The sequence below is a fragment of the Anas platyrhynchos genome, chromosome 3 (assembly GCF_047663525.1).
Source record: "Anas platyrhynchos isolate ZD024472 breed Pekin duck chromosome 3, IASCAAS_PekinDuck_T2T, whole genome shotgun sequence".
NCBI lineage: Eukaryota > Metazoa > Chordata > Aves > Anseriformes > Anatidae > Anas > Anas platyrhynchos.
The window spans coordinates 38,149,330-38,163,646 of NC_092589.1; the positions used below are offsets into that span (position 1 = coordinate 38,149,330).

Sequence of the window (14,317 nt, forward strand, 5' to 3'; positions counted from 1 at the left end):
GGTGCACACAGCTTTTCCTGGATAGCTGCCCAAACAGTCCAGCTCACCCAAACGCTCACACCAGAAGAAAGCTTCCAAGCCTGGCCTTGTGTGTAGGAGGATCTGGGAGCCTCTACAGCCAGGATTTTGGTCACAGCTCAGCCCCAGGGGGCAGTCTTCCTGTCAGAAAGGGCTTCTAAAAAGCCAGCATGGGCAGCGTGTTCCTGCCTGGTTGGTCCCTCCTCTGCAAATTGAGATGGGCGTTTGAGAATGGAAAATGCCAACATGGTGCTTGGCATCAGCCGTGCCCGGAGTTTCAGCCAGCAAATCATGCCCTGCTACAGCCCCCTGACACCTTGGCCAGCAGCATAAGAAACAAGAGAGGCAGATTTAAGGGCCTTTCCTCAATAGCCACCTGCTGTGGGGTTATATATGGTGTGTGCTCTGGCAAGCCCCAGAGCTGTGGGGTAACGTAGCAACCCCTATTCAAAGCTAAGGGGCAGAATAAATCAGCACATTTGTCCTTCTGCAGAGCAGAGAAGGTCCCCTGCCAGTGCCAAGAGGGAGCGGGAACAAAGATCCTGGCAGTCCCCTCCATTTTGAAATGCCAGACGGGATTAGGGAAGGCAGCTGAAATCAGTTCATTTCTGGCGGACGGCAGATGGAAGAGAGGCTGGGGAGAGACGGCTCCAGAGAACAGACGAAAATTGTCCACGGACCTCACCAGGCTCAGGGCAGGAAGGAGCCGTGGGGCTGCAATCTGGGCCTTCTGGGGGCAAAAAGCCTCCCCAGGGCACCGTGAGGAACCTGCTCCATTAGTGATGACAGGGCACGTCCTCTGCTAGGGACCTTGCTGGAGGAAAGAGCACCAGCACGAAACGGCCCCAGGACTGCGTGTTTTCTCTGGAGCTCGTATCCTGCTCTAGGGATGACCAGGCCTGATCTGGCTTAGCCCACGACACCATTTGGGATCACAGCATGTGGTGGTCTGGCCACGTTGAGCAGTGCGAGGCAAAGCCCTGTAGGTCTGTTCCCAGAACGAGGAGAGAGATGGGGCCAGCTGCCAGAGCGGGGAACACGTCCCTCCCGTCCTGCTGCTTGGGCCAGCTGCCTCCCAGCCAGCCTGCCCTTCCCCTTGGGCGCCCAGCACCAGCCTGTGACACCGGGGATGTCATTTCTTCTCCAGAAGGCAGTTTGAGTTGCCCCTGCTGCAGCAGGCCCCGGGGAGCGTGCCACAGCCCTGCCTGACAGCCCCTGCTGAGCAAGCCCAGGCCGGCTCCTGCGGAGGCTCCTCAACACTGCAGCCGGCTGCCTTCACTCCGATGGCATCCAGGCAGCCGGGCAGCTGGCACCAAACGGAGCCTAATATGGGCCCCGCGCTAACAGCAATCATTAACCAGAGCCCTCCGTTTGTTAAGCAATGTATTTACACAGCTGGAGAACAGCCCGAGATACAGCCACGCGGCTGCCGGCAGGAAGGCACCCGTGCCTGGGTGCCCCCTGTCACACACACGGCCCTGTGTGCATGCTCACCTGCTCTCACACACCTTGTTTCACCCCTGGTACACCTGCAACTCTTCCTTACTCCTCCTGGCATGCACCCACTTCTTCCTGACTCAAAACTACAAAGCAGCTGTGCCCCCTCACGTGGACCTTGTCCGCCCGCACCTCAAGGAGGGCCCTCAACTTACAAACCTGTACTGTAGCGACCAACTGTGCTACCACCGTTAAATACAGCTGGTAAACCAGCAACCCGGCTTGAAACATCTCAAACATATCAATATAAAGCACAGCTAGAGATGGTATGGACTGTGACTGGATGCAGGTGCCCCGGAGAAGGGTGAGAGTAGACAGCACAGAAGGGATGCAGGACTTCAGTCCTATTAGCAGCCCTCAGAAAGCCAAAGACATGGGCAACTGCTGCATAAACCACCCGGGACATAACTTTACGTTCTGGCAAGGAAGAATTACATAGGAAGAAGATAAACAGGTGAAGGGTAAATTACTAACACAAAAGCCCACTGCTCCTAGAAACCCCTCCCTTGCCCCTATGAAGTCTGGGAAAATATCCAAAACGCGGATTGTGAAATAACTTCATTTTGGACTCATAATTCACAGAAACGCGGTTCTCTTCTCTGGATGAAGCAAAGGCAAGCGTGGCTCCAAGCGCACTTTCAGATGTGGGAATTACAATCCCCAAAGGAAGGGGAAAAATGAAGTTACCTAACACAACAATGTCCTAGAAGGGAGTGGTGTGCTAGGGGTGATACGAAACACAGATCTGCTTAATACTCTTTGCTGTCTTTCATAAGAGCTCCAGGATCCTGGCAGGACTTGAGATCGGAGCAGCGTGTGTGCTCTGCCAACCCGTTCCCTACTCAGGGCCAAGCCAGCACAGGAGTCCCTTCTCTGCTTCCTGTCTTCCAGCGGTGGACGCCTCTCAGCAGTGGGTGAACGATCCCATTGCAGCCCGTAGATTCACTTGTTAAGAAGTCCTTTGGGATGAAAGGCAGCATGTAATTGCGAGTTGTAAAGGCGCATCCGATTCCCACCACCACCCCGCGTGGAAAGGAATAAATCCCCAGAGGAGCCTTGGCAAAGACAGGCGCCTGCCCGCAATGCTGCCCGGCTGGGGCACAGCCGCCCTGCTAACAGCTGAACGAGTCACGGCGGAGCCCTGAGAGGTGCAGTGCTTTTAATTCCACCTCATCCTCCTGCCTTTCACCCACGCCACGTTGTTAGGAGAGAAACTGGTGACACCGCAGCTTTGATGTGTGAAACCAGCAGCTGCAAGCAGGGGATGGGGACCCCTGAGCCACGTCTGTAATCCTGGACGCGGTCCCAAGCAGCGGCTTCTCATCACCTGTGCCGCAGTTTCTCCTTCATAAGGCAGGATTACAACACATAAACCACACTCAGGCAGCTAGGATGAATAACATGTCTGTGCTTTGTGACCTCCTGATGAGAAATAATTTCCCTTCAGTGACAGTCTGGCTTCAGGCACTTTTCAGGACAGTCGTTGACGAGCAGGACCAGCTCCTCCCGTGGAACAGCAATTCACATCTAGCTGCTTCTTCGTTAACTCCTGTAGGCCTCTGACAATTTATTCCAGTCACAAACCCGGAACAGCTCAAGAAATAACTTTCCAAAGGCAAGCCCCTTCCCTCTCAAAGGTCTCTCCATCACCACCACGTCCACGTGCGGTTTAACTTCAGGGAACAGCCAGATGGACCATGACAGTTTAGGACCACTCTTCTCCTTTTTCTTCTAAGAAAAACATCAACTCCAGCTGCTGTCCTAATGAGGAAGAGCAAAACTTTGCAGTTAGCCCTGTTTTATTCTTTTCTCCATGAGCCTTCCCTACAAGGCCTGTCACCTCCACCAGCGCGAGGCTGCCTGACACCTACTTCCTTCTGCGCAACCACGCCGCAGAGACCAGCTCAGCAGTTTACAAACACCTCGCTGTTCCTCTTCAAGGGAAGGGGGAAAAAAAAATCCATCCAACATTTGCAAATGTGTGCACAGAGTTGTCAGATGGCAACTACCAGACTTCGAGAGGTGCCACCAGGCAGACAACACTGAACTTTTCTGGGAGGCACTTCAAAGGGCTGGGCAAACGCTTGCTGGTCACTTGCCCAAGAGCAGGAACGGGCCAGCTCCAGCTCCAGGCCCTTGCTGGCACCGGTGTAACAAGCCTTTCTTCTCCTCCCTCACACATCTTTGAGACGTGTCTTTGAGAAAGCTGCCTGCAAGCTTTGACTTTGCCTGCCTGACAACCTGAAGGATGGAGGGTGTGTGATGAAAAGGCACAGACGGGTCATTCAGAGGGTTTTTCAGTTTGGGACCTCACCACCCCAAGGTCCCAGTGAAGATTCCAGTCTGAAGGCCACACAAATCCCTTAGGTACAAGTGAACGAACCCCCAGTTTCCCCTCTCTTCCCGGTGGGGCAGGAGCATCCTCCCTGCCTCTAGAGCAACCGCAGCAGCCTGCCCTCATCATCCTCCTCATTTCAGGCCAGGAGCCCCAGGCATGGTTCCTCTCTCGAGGCCAGCACATGGTGCCTACCTGAGCACGTGCTGCTCCCCATGTGAGCCTGGGGACATCCTCTTCCCTGCGGCCAGGCAGGCTGGCACAGAGCAGAGCTCTGCTTTGAACTTAAAGGGAGCCCAAATTAACGCTGCAAAGTGAGTATTAATTATCCTGGCACGAGCAGGCTGCGAACACATGCCGCCACAGCGCGCTTGCCTCTGGACAAACCGCTCCAGCCGTGGAAGCCAAGCGCAGGAAGCGGGCGTATTATGGAAGAGGTGTGTGGGAAAGGATTGCAGCGCTGGGGACCGGGATCGGGAATGGGTGCCAGGTTCCCACAGCCATGAGAACAAAGGGGAGCAACGGGCCTGGATGCAGCGGTGAAAGACGTGCCCAAGCGACCATCCTGGGCATGAAGCTCCGCCAGAAAAAGGAGAGGCAGGGCCACTGCGACCCTCTGTGACCCCAACGCCTCCAAACCCAGCTCTTTCAACCCCACAACCCATTTCCTGGCCACGTTCCCTAGCCCCTGAACCACAGCATAGCCACCACAGACACATGGGGCTGCCCCAAGAGCAGCGTGTCTCCAGGCTGCACCTCCGTCCTCACCTCCTTTCCACCTTCCCCCTGTGCCTGCTCCTAAACCAGACCCACCCAAGCCAAGGGCTGAGCTGAAATCAGGATCTCAGCATCCTAATTCACCAGCCACTCGCTACTTTCCCAGTGCTGTGTGGATTGCACAGCTCTGGGTTATTCCACAGCATCTCCTCTGCAAGCACTTACATGATTTAATGGGTGCAAGAGCATCCATGGCAGGAATTTATGAAAAGCAGGCAGCAATAAACATTCTTTTCTTTAATGGAGCAAAGGAAAGAGACGTGAAAGTCCCTCCTCAAGCTGCTACGGACAGGCTGGAGGCTGGTTAGCCTTTGCTATGAGACCCAATAAAGGCAGTGCTAAATAAAACAGTGTCTGGAGCCATATATTTGGGTTAGTTTTTAAACAGACGGAGGCATCCCATCCTTCCCCACACTGAGAAAACTCTGGACAAAGTCTTTTTGTCAGGAAGCATTCACATCATGGCCTGGGGTTCTCCAGGGCTTGCCATCGCTGCACAGAGATCTTCAGCAGGCAGCTGGGTGGCTTGGCTGGAAGGAGCACAGGGGGAGCTGATTTCACCAACTGGCCAGAGGACATTCATGCCCTCGGTTAGCAGAGGATCTTCTCCACTTTGCTCAGCAGAGATGAGCGATCTTTTTTTTGTCTCCAACAGGAGACAAAAGCCTGCCTAGGTAACTGGAGTGCTAAAATCCCCACGAGGGGACAGAGCCCAGCACATAAGCCAAGGATGCGACTCAGAAGGTGAGTCCTTCTGCTTCTAAAGGGCAGGTTCTCGGTTCGGCACTCAGTCACATACTGAACACAACCAGGAGGGTTGGACAAACTGACAGGAAGCTGCAGTTTGGGATCTCTGCTCCCTGAGATATCGGAAGTGTTCAGACTGCATGATACAGTATGGAGAAGGACAGAGCTCCAGGAATGGGGGTTGAAGATCAAAGCTGAAACCTCAGCCTTCCTCACACCCTCTTAAAACAAGTCACAATCTTTGCTGGTTTCTCAGTTTAACCCACTCTGAAATTGCTATCATATTTATCTGCCTCTGGGATGCTACATTTAGCCATGCTTGCGAAGCACCTTGGGAGCCTGCAATGGAAGGGGCAATATACATGTATGTATGGCTAAACACACACAAAGGGTCTTCTGACCTCTTGTGAAACCTTTACTGCTTCCTGTGCAGCCCGAACCAGAGGTCTGCACCAATATTACTGTCACCTAGCACGCCTTGCATCTGTGAACAGCTCAGCCAAAACAACTCAGGCCAGCGTATCTCCTGCTCAGCTCCAAGCTGAAAAGGTCCCTTGTTTCAGGGGAAGAAAACCCAGCATGTTTCTGCAGTGGTCTTTTAGGATACAGATGTGAGAGATAAGAGATGGGGAAGTCATTCCAGGGATCTGGCCCATGTCCAAGCCGAGGGTGTTCTCAAGCACCAATATGATCAAGGCAAGAGCACAGGAGTTTTATGTTCCGATTTAAAATTATTTTTTATTTTTTTTTTACATAGCAGAAAACACCTCTCTGATTGGGCAGGTTATCAGATTGGCCTTGAAATCCTTACTCTTTCTGCATGCCCCAACAAGAGCTCTCAAGACACCCAGGGGCTCGCTAGCTGTGTCTTCTACCCACTTAGTGCTCCTGAGATAAGCCCAGCTCCTGCTCCTGAGATAAGCTCCATCAGTCACATTTAGAGGCTGCACGCAGGAGTTCGTGAAGGAGGAACAAGATAAGTGACCGAATTGCAACCCTCACCCCAAGAGGCTCTGGACAACTGAAGTCTTGGGGTATTATGGACATACTCTGGAATTACGGATAGGTTATGGAGGCCAACCCCTCACCTTGCACTGGGGCATGCTGTGCTACGTGCACCCGTTCTGCACAGATCCATACTTCATACGCACGCTGTCACCTCTGATTTGTCTCTGTGTGCCTGCCCACAGGGCCTCGTTCTCCTGATCCATTATCCTTCACTGGGAGGCAGGCAGGCAGAGGGACAGGAGGGAGATTTCTTTTAACACTATTTTTTCCTCACTTACAGGCCCTGCCCTCTCAAAGCTGTTATTCCCCCAAAACGTTTCAAACATGACCGAGCTGCCGCACATTTGGGAGGTTTATTAATCTGTCTGAATCCCTCTAGGTTCAGAGACTTGTCACATCGCTGCCTCATCATCCCATGTGAGAAGAAGAACCGCTGAGCGAGTGGAAAGGCTGCAGCCTAACACCATCTGAGCTGGCCCCCAGGAAGCTTAAGCACAGGGGACAATGACAAGGTGGCATCTTAGTGTTCAAACAGTACATGGAAAAGCAAAGGCCAGCCTGGGCCACCTGCTCCAGAAAGGCTCTCTAGGAGCAAAATCATTTCCAAGGGCTGAAACAGTGTTCCAGTGCCCAAGGGCTCTTCCATCTGACATTCATCTGGGAGGCTCTTCCAGCAGAAGAGGGAAGAACAGCATGGCTGGGATGATGCAGGAGAGAGCATCACCTTGGGTCCGGACACGCCAGCAAAGCCCCAAGACATCAAGGCAATAAAAATACCAGTCAGGAGAGGGGTATTTTTAAAAGTGTGTGTTATCTCACAACCACAGGAGACACTGTCCTCACCAAGAATAGCATGAAAACACTTCACTGACATTACTGCGCTAAGCATGTCTGCTGGCTGGCAGGTCACTGCCACCATCACCCTCACACTGGAGGGAAAAACAAGGCATGCGGGGTACATACATAATCCTTTCTTCCCTCCTTCTTCAGCAGCAGAACCATGGGAAGAAAGCAAGGATCTCCGATTCACAGCCCTCGCAAAAATGCCTTAGGCAGCACTGCTTCTCTGCCTGCCCTTCAGATTGGTTTATTCGCTGCATCTCCACAGTTCTACTCTGTCTGGAGGTCACTGCCCATCTCAGATCAGTGAGAGGCTGGATGCTCTTCACCTGTACTGAAACAAGAGCACTTGTACATCAGGGCTTCCCTGGGCTACACAACACAAGCAGGCCTCTCACCTGGCCTCCCACTACCATCCTCTGCAAGAGGCCACAGTCAAGAGGGCCTCAGAAGAACCCTCCCAAGTGTACCAAGGTCCCTGGTGTGCTCGCAGTTTCTGAGTTTCAGAGTGCTGGGCAAAAAGCCAGAAATCACAGAATGGCTGAGGTTGGCAGGTGCCCGTGGAGCAGGCTCTAGTCCAAAGCTCCTGCCCAGAGCAAGGTCGGCTGCAGGATGTTGCCCAAGCCTCTGCCCAGGCATGTTCTGAGTATCTCCAAGGACAGAGACTCCACAAGTTCTCCAGGCAACCTGAATTTCCTGTGTTTCAGTTTGTGCCCATTACCCCTTGTCCTGTCCCGGGGCACCACTGTGAAGGAAAGCCATGCCAAGCCTGGATTGAGGTTTCCCTTTGTGTGTGAGCACAGCATCACCCTTCAGAGGTACCGACCTCCCTCATCTGCTTCCAGAGCTGAGGCACGATACTCAGCCAGGGGCCTGCTGCCTCCTCTCTGAGCTGCGTACACAAAAGTTCCCACAATCGCCTGAAAAATGGAAGCACAAAACGCTCCTCTACCTCTGCCACCAGGCCAGAGGCTGACATACCACACGCTGTCGGCATGGAAACTGCACGAGCGCCTCAGGTAGCGCTGTCCCAGCTGGACAGGGCTGGCCAGAGACCCGCGGACACCGTGCCATCTGTCAGAAAGGTGTCCCCTCCGTTCCTGCTGTTTATTTTAGCGTGAGCTGAGGCGAGCTCAGCAGGGAGCTAAGGGATAATTCTGTCTCTCAGCTTCTCCAGGGGTTCTTAAAGCCGCAGTAATGAGCTTGGGCCCTGGGGAACCACCCCGCCACGGTGCCCCAGTCCAGGGACACCCAAGCAGAACCAAAAAAGAAAAAGGAAAGCACATGGGGCAGGGGTAAGAAGAATGCGATAAACACATCAGACTAGAACGGGATTAGACTGCTGATAGGTCTGAAGGACAGGCACCGTCTGGGGAATGCTCACAGGGGAGACAGCTCCACTGAAAACAACGGAGGCAGGAGCACAAGACGATACAGAACAGGTCAGGATTTGTGGTGCAGTCAGAAGGATCAGGTCACGGTGGGGGCTGCTTCAAGTCAGGACAATGGTAGAAGGTACACGAGGAGTCCAGGACACACCATCCAGCTCTGCTCCTGCTCTAGCCAGCCCCACCTGCTCTTCCACCTCTCAAATCACAAAGGATATCTGTTTTCTTCCCCCTGAGCTGGTTTTGCCTGCATATCACAAATATGTGGAGGATCATGAGGGGCTCAGGAGACTGAGGCACTTGTTTTGGCTGCAATGCGCAAGGTCATACACGCTTCTCCTGCAGTGCCATACAGTGTTGACTGAAAGATATCCAAGGTACCCACACAGGAGATGGGGTGGTTGAAAAGTCAGGGGTGGGGTGCTAGACATGAAGACTCGGAGGTGCAGACAGCACAAAGTACAAGCAGGAGAGTGGGAACAAACCTAGACCAGCTACATGCATGTGCAGTCAAGAATGCAAGATGCTCAGACACTGCACTGCCACCCCAGCTGCAAAGCCATCCAAGCAATCTAGCACTCTCATCACCCAGTCCTACATCCCATACTGCTCTGCAGACACCAGTGCAGTACACTGCCGCAGTCCCTGACCAGAGCTGTCTACCACCAATGACACTCACTCCTGCCAAACACCACTTACTACCCCAGATCAGCACATTTGGTCAAGAAGGATCCAAACAACACCCTACAGGACAGCAATGCATAGCAACATGAGTTCATCACAGGAGATGTAGAGTTTTGCTCCAAGGAAGCTTTGAACCCATGGCCTCCAAAATGGAAAATGCCTCTGCATGATTAGCTTCATCAGCACTCAACCTGAATTGCTACTAGAGTCTATTTACTCCAGATCAGCAACTTCTGTTATGCAGCTGATCAAGCCAAAGGAAACCTCCAGAAATAATCTTGCAGGTGTAGATGTTTGATGACAATCACCACATTCAGATATTTGTGGAAAGATGAAGGGAAGTGCACCAGTAAAGGGCAACTTACACGAATTTTAATTACTCTAGTCTTCGTTCCACAATTCTTCTTGAGCAGCATCTTCTGAAAAAGAATTAGAATCCAGGGATTAGTAGCAGAAACATGAGGGAACAGAAAGAGTGAGATTGTAGGGAGTCTCTTTTCATCAATATTTAATTATCGAACAAGATGGATGGATGGATGGTTAAGTGAGATATGAAAGACAGGACTAAGAAATACCAGAAGTGGCCATCAAACAATCAGCCGAATCTGAGATTCTTTCACCCAGCCTAGACAGTGGCTGACACCCCAGATTTCAAAAGGAAGTACAAGGAATGCCAAAGAGGAGGAAATGAAACAACTGCCTGAAAGGAATTTTCTTCTTAACTTCTGTCAATTGGTGGTTAGACTCTGCCCTGAAGCAGGTGAATTCATCTTCCTTTTATGAAGAAAAAAATAGCCTATTTAATGCAAGTGTGGATGTTCCCATTATTCAAGTTACTTTCGTTATGTTTATTTCAAATTACAAAAGAAGTAAAAAGCACCTGCCCACAGCCCTAAAACCCTTTGCTATAAACTGTAAGAACCATTAAAGTCATCATAACATATGAACCACACCATTCAGCCACCAGGACGTACTTGAAACAGTAATTACTTCAGTGTAACTACAGGAATACATGTGTGAGTTGCAGCTCTATCCCAGTTCTGAGGCAGCACTCTGAAAGTTGGCAAGTGAATAAAATCATTCTTTCCCCTCAAAAAACAAATCCCAAAAAACACTCAAAGTGGAAAAACAAGGCTTGAAGAGAAAACACATTCTCCATTAAAAGTACCTCATTTTTTACACTGAAAACCTTGGTGAGGGGGACACGACAGGAAGAAATGTCTCCAGCAGTTTTTGAAAGAAATAATAGATTTTCCTAGCTCCTGACTGTTTTCTACACTTTCCACTTGGAAAGCTGTGTAAAGGGTGGGAAAACACTTCTCCCTCCACACACATACGCTTTAACAAAGCAACTGAAGTGTTTTTCAGATGACATTCTTATGACAGAAGACCTGTGGAAAAACGTCCCACTACCCTCCTAACATGGACGGTAAATAGCGAGATCTTCCTATTTCCTTGCTTCTTTTGTTTGTAGTCTTCCTGCTTTTTCCAATAAAATGACAAGATAAAAGCAAGAATAAAAGAGTCGCAACACTTTTAAAAATAATACACTTATAGCATCCCCCCCCAAAAAAAAAACAAAACAACAAACAACTGAAGACAGTGCTCAGGTGAAATATATTATTTTTTTTCCAGTAGAATGTACTTGCGCAGTGGGAATCCCACTCCTCCAACAGCTTCTGTCATTCTGTGCTCCACAAACGCATTTTTACAGTGTTAATCCACACAGCCACCCAAAATTTGGAAAGGGGACTGGAAACCCACACACTCTCTCTATATGCACTAGCCTCTCTGATCCAAAATCCATCCCTCAGCACACTTACAGCATGCACGTGTGTCTGGAATAAAGACAGACACTGCAGCACATCTTGAAACTTGTAAATGGGTACTTTGGGGTCTGAGAAAAATGCAATTCATTGTCCAAGCACGCATGGGGATGAAGAGAGGTGCTGTAAGGATTGTGAGATTTTTCTTTTAATCCTTCTGCAGGTGAAACCCAACGCTGCCTTTTGTTATTCATCAAGGGACTCAATCGTGGCCACAGCTGATGCCTCTACCCCTAGGTCTGTGCTGCCCTGTCAGCACAGCCCCAAGGCGTTTTACCTGAAAGGACACCACCAGGTCTTTGCACAAACCAGACAGGAGGAGACACAGGGAACTGCTGGGCTGAACTGACCCAAGCCTGTGCTGTCCAGCTGAGCAAGTAATTCTCTGAGAAGTCCTATAAAAATGCAGGGCTCCTTTCCCAGCCATGCTGCAAGGCAGTTACTGGGAGGCTGGTATTTACCAGGAGGTTACTGCCTTTTTTTTTTTTTTTCCTCACTCAGTGAGAAGACCGAGGAGCACGAAGAATCTGGTGGGGCTGACAAACTACAGGGTGCTGGGAAGAGTAATATGAGGAGTTGTGAGGTCTTGCAAAATTTTAGTCTCTCTGTAAGCTTTTCTTCTAAACTGGCTGAACCCCTACAGATGGAGGAGCAAGGCTGTGACACTGCATGCCACAAGGCCTCAGCAGCACCACAGGATCCCCTGCCCAAAGGGGAGAAGCACACACCTCCCAGTCCAACCCCCACCACAGTCCCATCCACAGATCCCCTGAGGACTCCATCAGGGTGCCACAAAGCAGTTTCCCAACTACAAATTAGCGGAGGCAGCAAGACCTTCAGTGTGTGCACCCTGGCCTCTTATTAAGACAAATAAGGAGCAACAACAGAGACAGCAATTACAGCTGTGCAGCTACCTTTAGAGAAGATGACAAAGGCTGACTGAAAAGTTTGAAGTAGCCGTGGGTGGATGACAAGCTGCCAGACTCCACCAGGAGGAACTCAAGTGCTTGGCTGTATCCTAAGATCTCTATGCTTCTGGCAGAAAACGGAGGTGCCCTTTTTGCTGATGCTGTCATGAGGAGCTTTAATCACATAAGGATCTTAATGCTATTTGCCACAGCTCAAAGAGGCTGCATTGTGTAGCAGGAGCACAATATCCTACCTAACAATTTGCATTAGTTAATCGTGATCTCTGGTGTGCCTCCTGACGGACTCGGGAATAAAATCAAAACGTGACATCCCTGTGGTTGCAGGCTGTAAAAGCAGAGCACAAGGCTCAGCAGAGGAGGCCCTCTGGAATAGATGGGTTTCCCTGCATCCCCTAAGACTGGAAGCACAAGACCACTTGTGCTGCACTCTTCCAGCATCACTGCAAAGGTCCAAGAGTGTCAGAAGAGAGACAACAGTGGGAGGAACAGAAGGGAAAGAGAACAAGCGAGCTACATGATCCTGTGGCTGAGAATGAATAAATAGGCGGCCAGGTATTGAATGTTATTTTATCTAAACAAATTGCTTCCACCTCTTGCAGCCACACGCGCTCTGCACCCAGCATAGCAAAGCCATGCTTTACAGACAGTAAGCTAAGCATCTTCACAGAGTTTTCCATCCCTTGGATTCCCCTTTTCTCTCCAAACCTGAGCGTAGCCTTTTGGATAAGGAAACAGCAACGCTGTGGAGCCTAGCAACAGCTGGGAACTTTCCAGGGCAGCCTCTCCTCATCCTCCCTCTGGAGGCCTCCACGTGACAAGCCAGCCACGAGATGCAGCAACTCGTTAACTCCTATTTGCATAGATGCAGGCAGAGATGAAGTAACATCAATTTGGCTACGTGACTCGCAGTAGCCTAAAGCCAGGAGTGACCAGCCTGTAACAAAGGTGACGCATTCAGTTCAGTAGCCCTGGGATTATTCCTAACTACCAGTCCAATCTGGAAACGTAGTTTTATTTCCTCATGTTATTTTTCAAGAGCTAAGGCAAGAAGAACAGAGATTTACTGAAGGTCAGGGAGAATATTAGTAGCAGAGCTCAGAATGAACAGAAGGGTTTGGTTTCTGAGTCTTTCTTCCACCTGCAGAAAGGGAAATGGAAGGAAGAGAGGCAGCGCCTGTGCTCAGCCTCCCTATTTCAATTAAAAAGTCCCTCCCGCTGGTCTCAAACAGAACTGTTGGCATCAGAGCTGAGACCTACAACTTGGAAGCACTGGTATTTACATGATGGAAAGTTTATTTTACAATCTGCTGTGGCTTCTACTTAAAAGGAGGAAATGACATGACTAAGGAAATGTGGAAAGTCTTTTTGAGGGCACACAAGTTATGCCTCACTCTAAAATTGGAACGTTTTAGGGTTAAACTCCCAGAAAACAGCAAAATCAGTTCAAGCTAAGAACCCTCCCACCAATCCCACCTCCTGTTACACAAATGCTCTCTGCTCACAAACCAGTGACTCCCTCCCTCTTGATAAAGTTGCAGGGATTGGAAGTGATCATTTAGAGGCTTGCACATTTACCGAGTAACACACTAAGGAACTCCTGAACTGGTACGTGTAGCTTTGCGGCACAACCCTGCCCCATCAAAATACCACTGACAGCAGAGATGAAACACCACCCCTGCCCCTTCTCAGAGCAAAGCCCTCTTATTCAGCCTCACTTCGGTAGAAATCCCCAATTAGGCAGTAGTGCTTCAAGTCCTCTAACACCGATTTGAGCAGTTCTGAACCTAACCCAGACAGTAAGTGCTGCATGCCTGTATTTGCTTACAGACAAGTTACTGTGTCATCAGGAGGACTGTAATATATATTAACAGACAAAATACAGGTATTCTTAAGGCAAGGTCATTCTAGGAATAGCATAACTCTCAAGAAGGATGAATTCATATCACACTACTGGGGTTCAAAAGTAAATATTTAAAACTCTGACAATGAACAGTTCAAAGGCAGGCATCACAGCTTAATTTTCAAATATTTAAGAGTTTGGACAATCTCTGTACAGTGCAAAGGATCAGCTTGTATATTAATAAACACCCTTCATCTTACATCTGCTTTTTATATGCGTGTTTCTGTTTTTATAATGGTTTCATTTTCACCACCTCCACAGGACAACAAAACAGTTCTATTGCCTGCTGTTTTATTATTATTATTAATTTAACCTTATCATCTGGTTGTAGTTTTAAACCTAAGGACCTGTATACAGTTGGATGCAGC

The 14,317-nt window shown here is 50.0% G+C and overlaps 1 protein-coding gene and 1 long non-coding RNA gene across 4 annotated transcripts in view; one reads left to right on the forward strand and one right to left on the reverse strand.

The window, feature by feature from the left end:
- LOC113843162 (uncharacterized) overlaps nt 1-13,734 on the forward strand; it is a 29,022-nt gene extending 15,288 nt beyond the window's left edge. Inside the window, exon 2 of the long non-coding RNA XR_005264289.2 lies at nt 6,762-13,734. This is a non-coding gene — a long non-coding RNA (uncharacterized lncRNA). The remainder of the gene's footprint in view (nt 1-6,761) is intronic.
- Nucleotides 1-14,317, reverse strand: part of LOC101797709 (uncharacterized) — a 51,574-nt gene that overhangs the window by 4,269 nt on the left and 32,988 nt on the right. Inside the window, exons 3-4 of one of the 3 annotated variants that reach the window (XM_072035718.1) lie at nt 9,660-9,713; nt 1,385-3,276 (exon numbers count right to left, since the gene is read on the reverse strand). The exons of 1 other annotated variant lie outside the window; for it this stretch is intronic. In XM_072035718.1, the coding sequence (XP_071891819.1) occupies nt 3,259-3,276; nt 9,660-9,713 (72 nt within the window). In that variant the 3' untranslated portion in view covers nt 1,385-3,258. Of the gene's footprint in view, nt 1-1,384; nt 3,277-9,659; nt 9,714-14,317 lie in introns of those variants that run through there. One more of the 3 variants, XM_005016799.5, reaches the window with a different exon arrangement.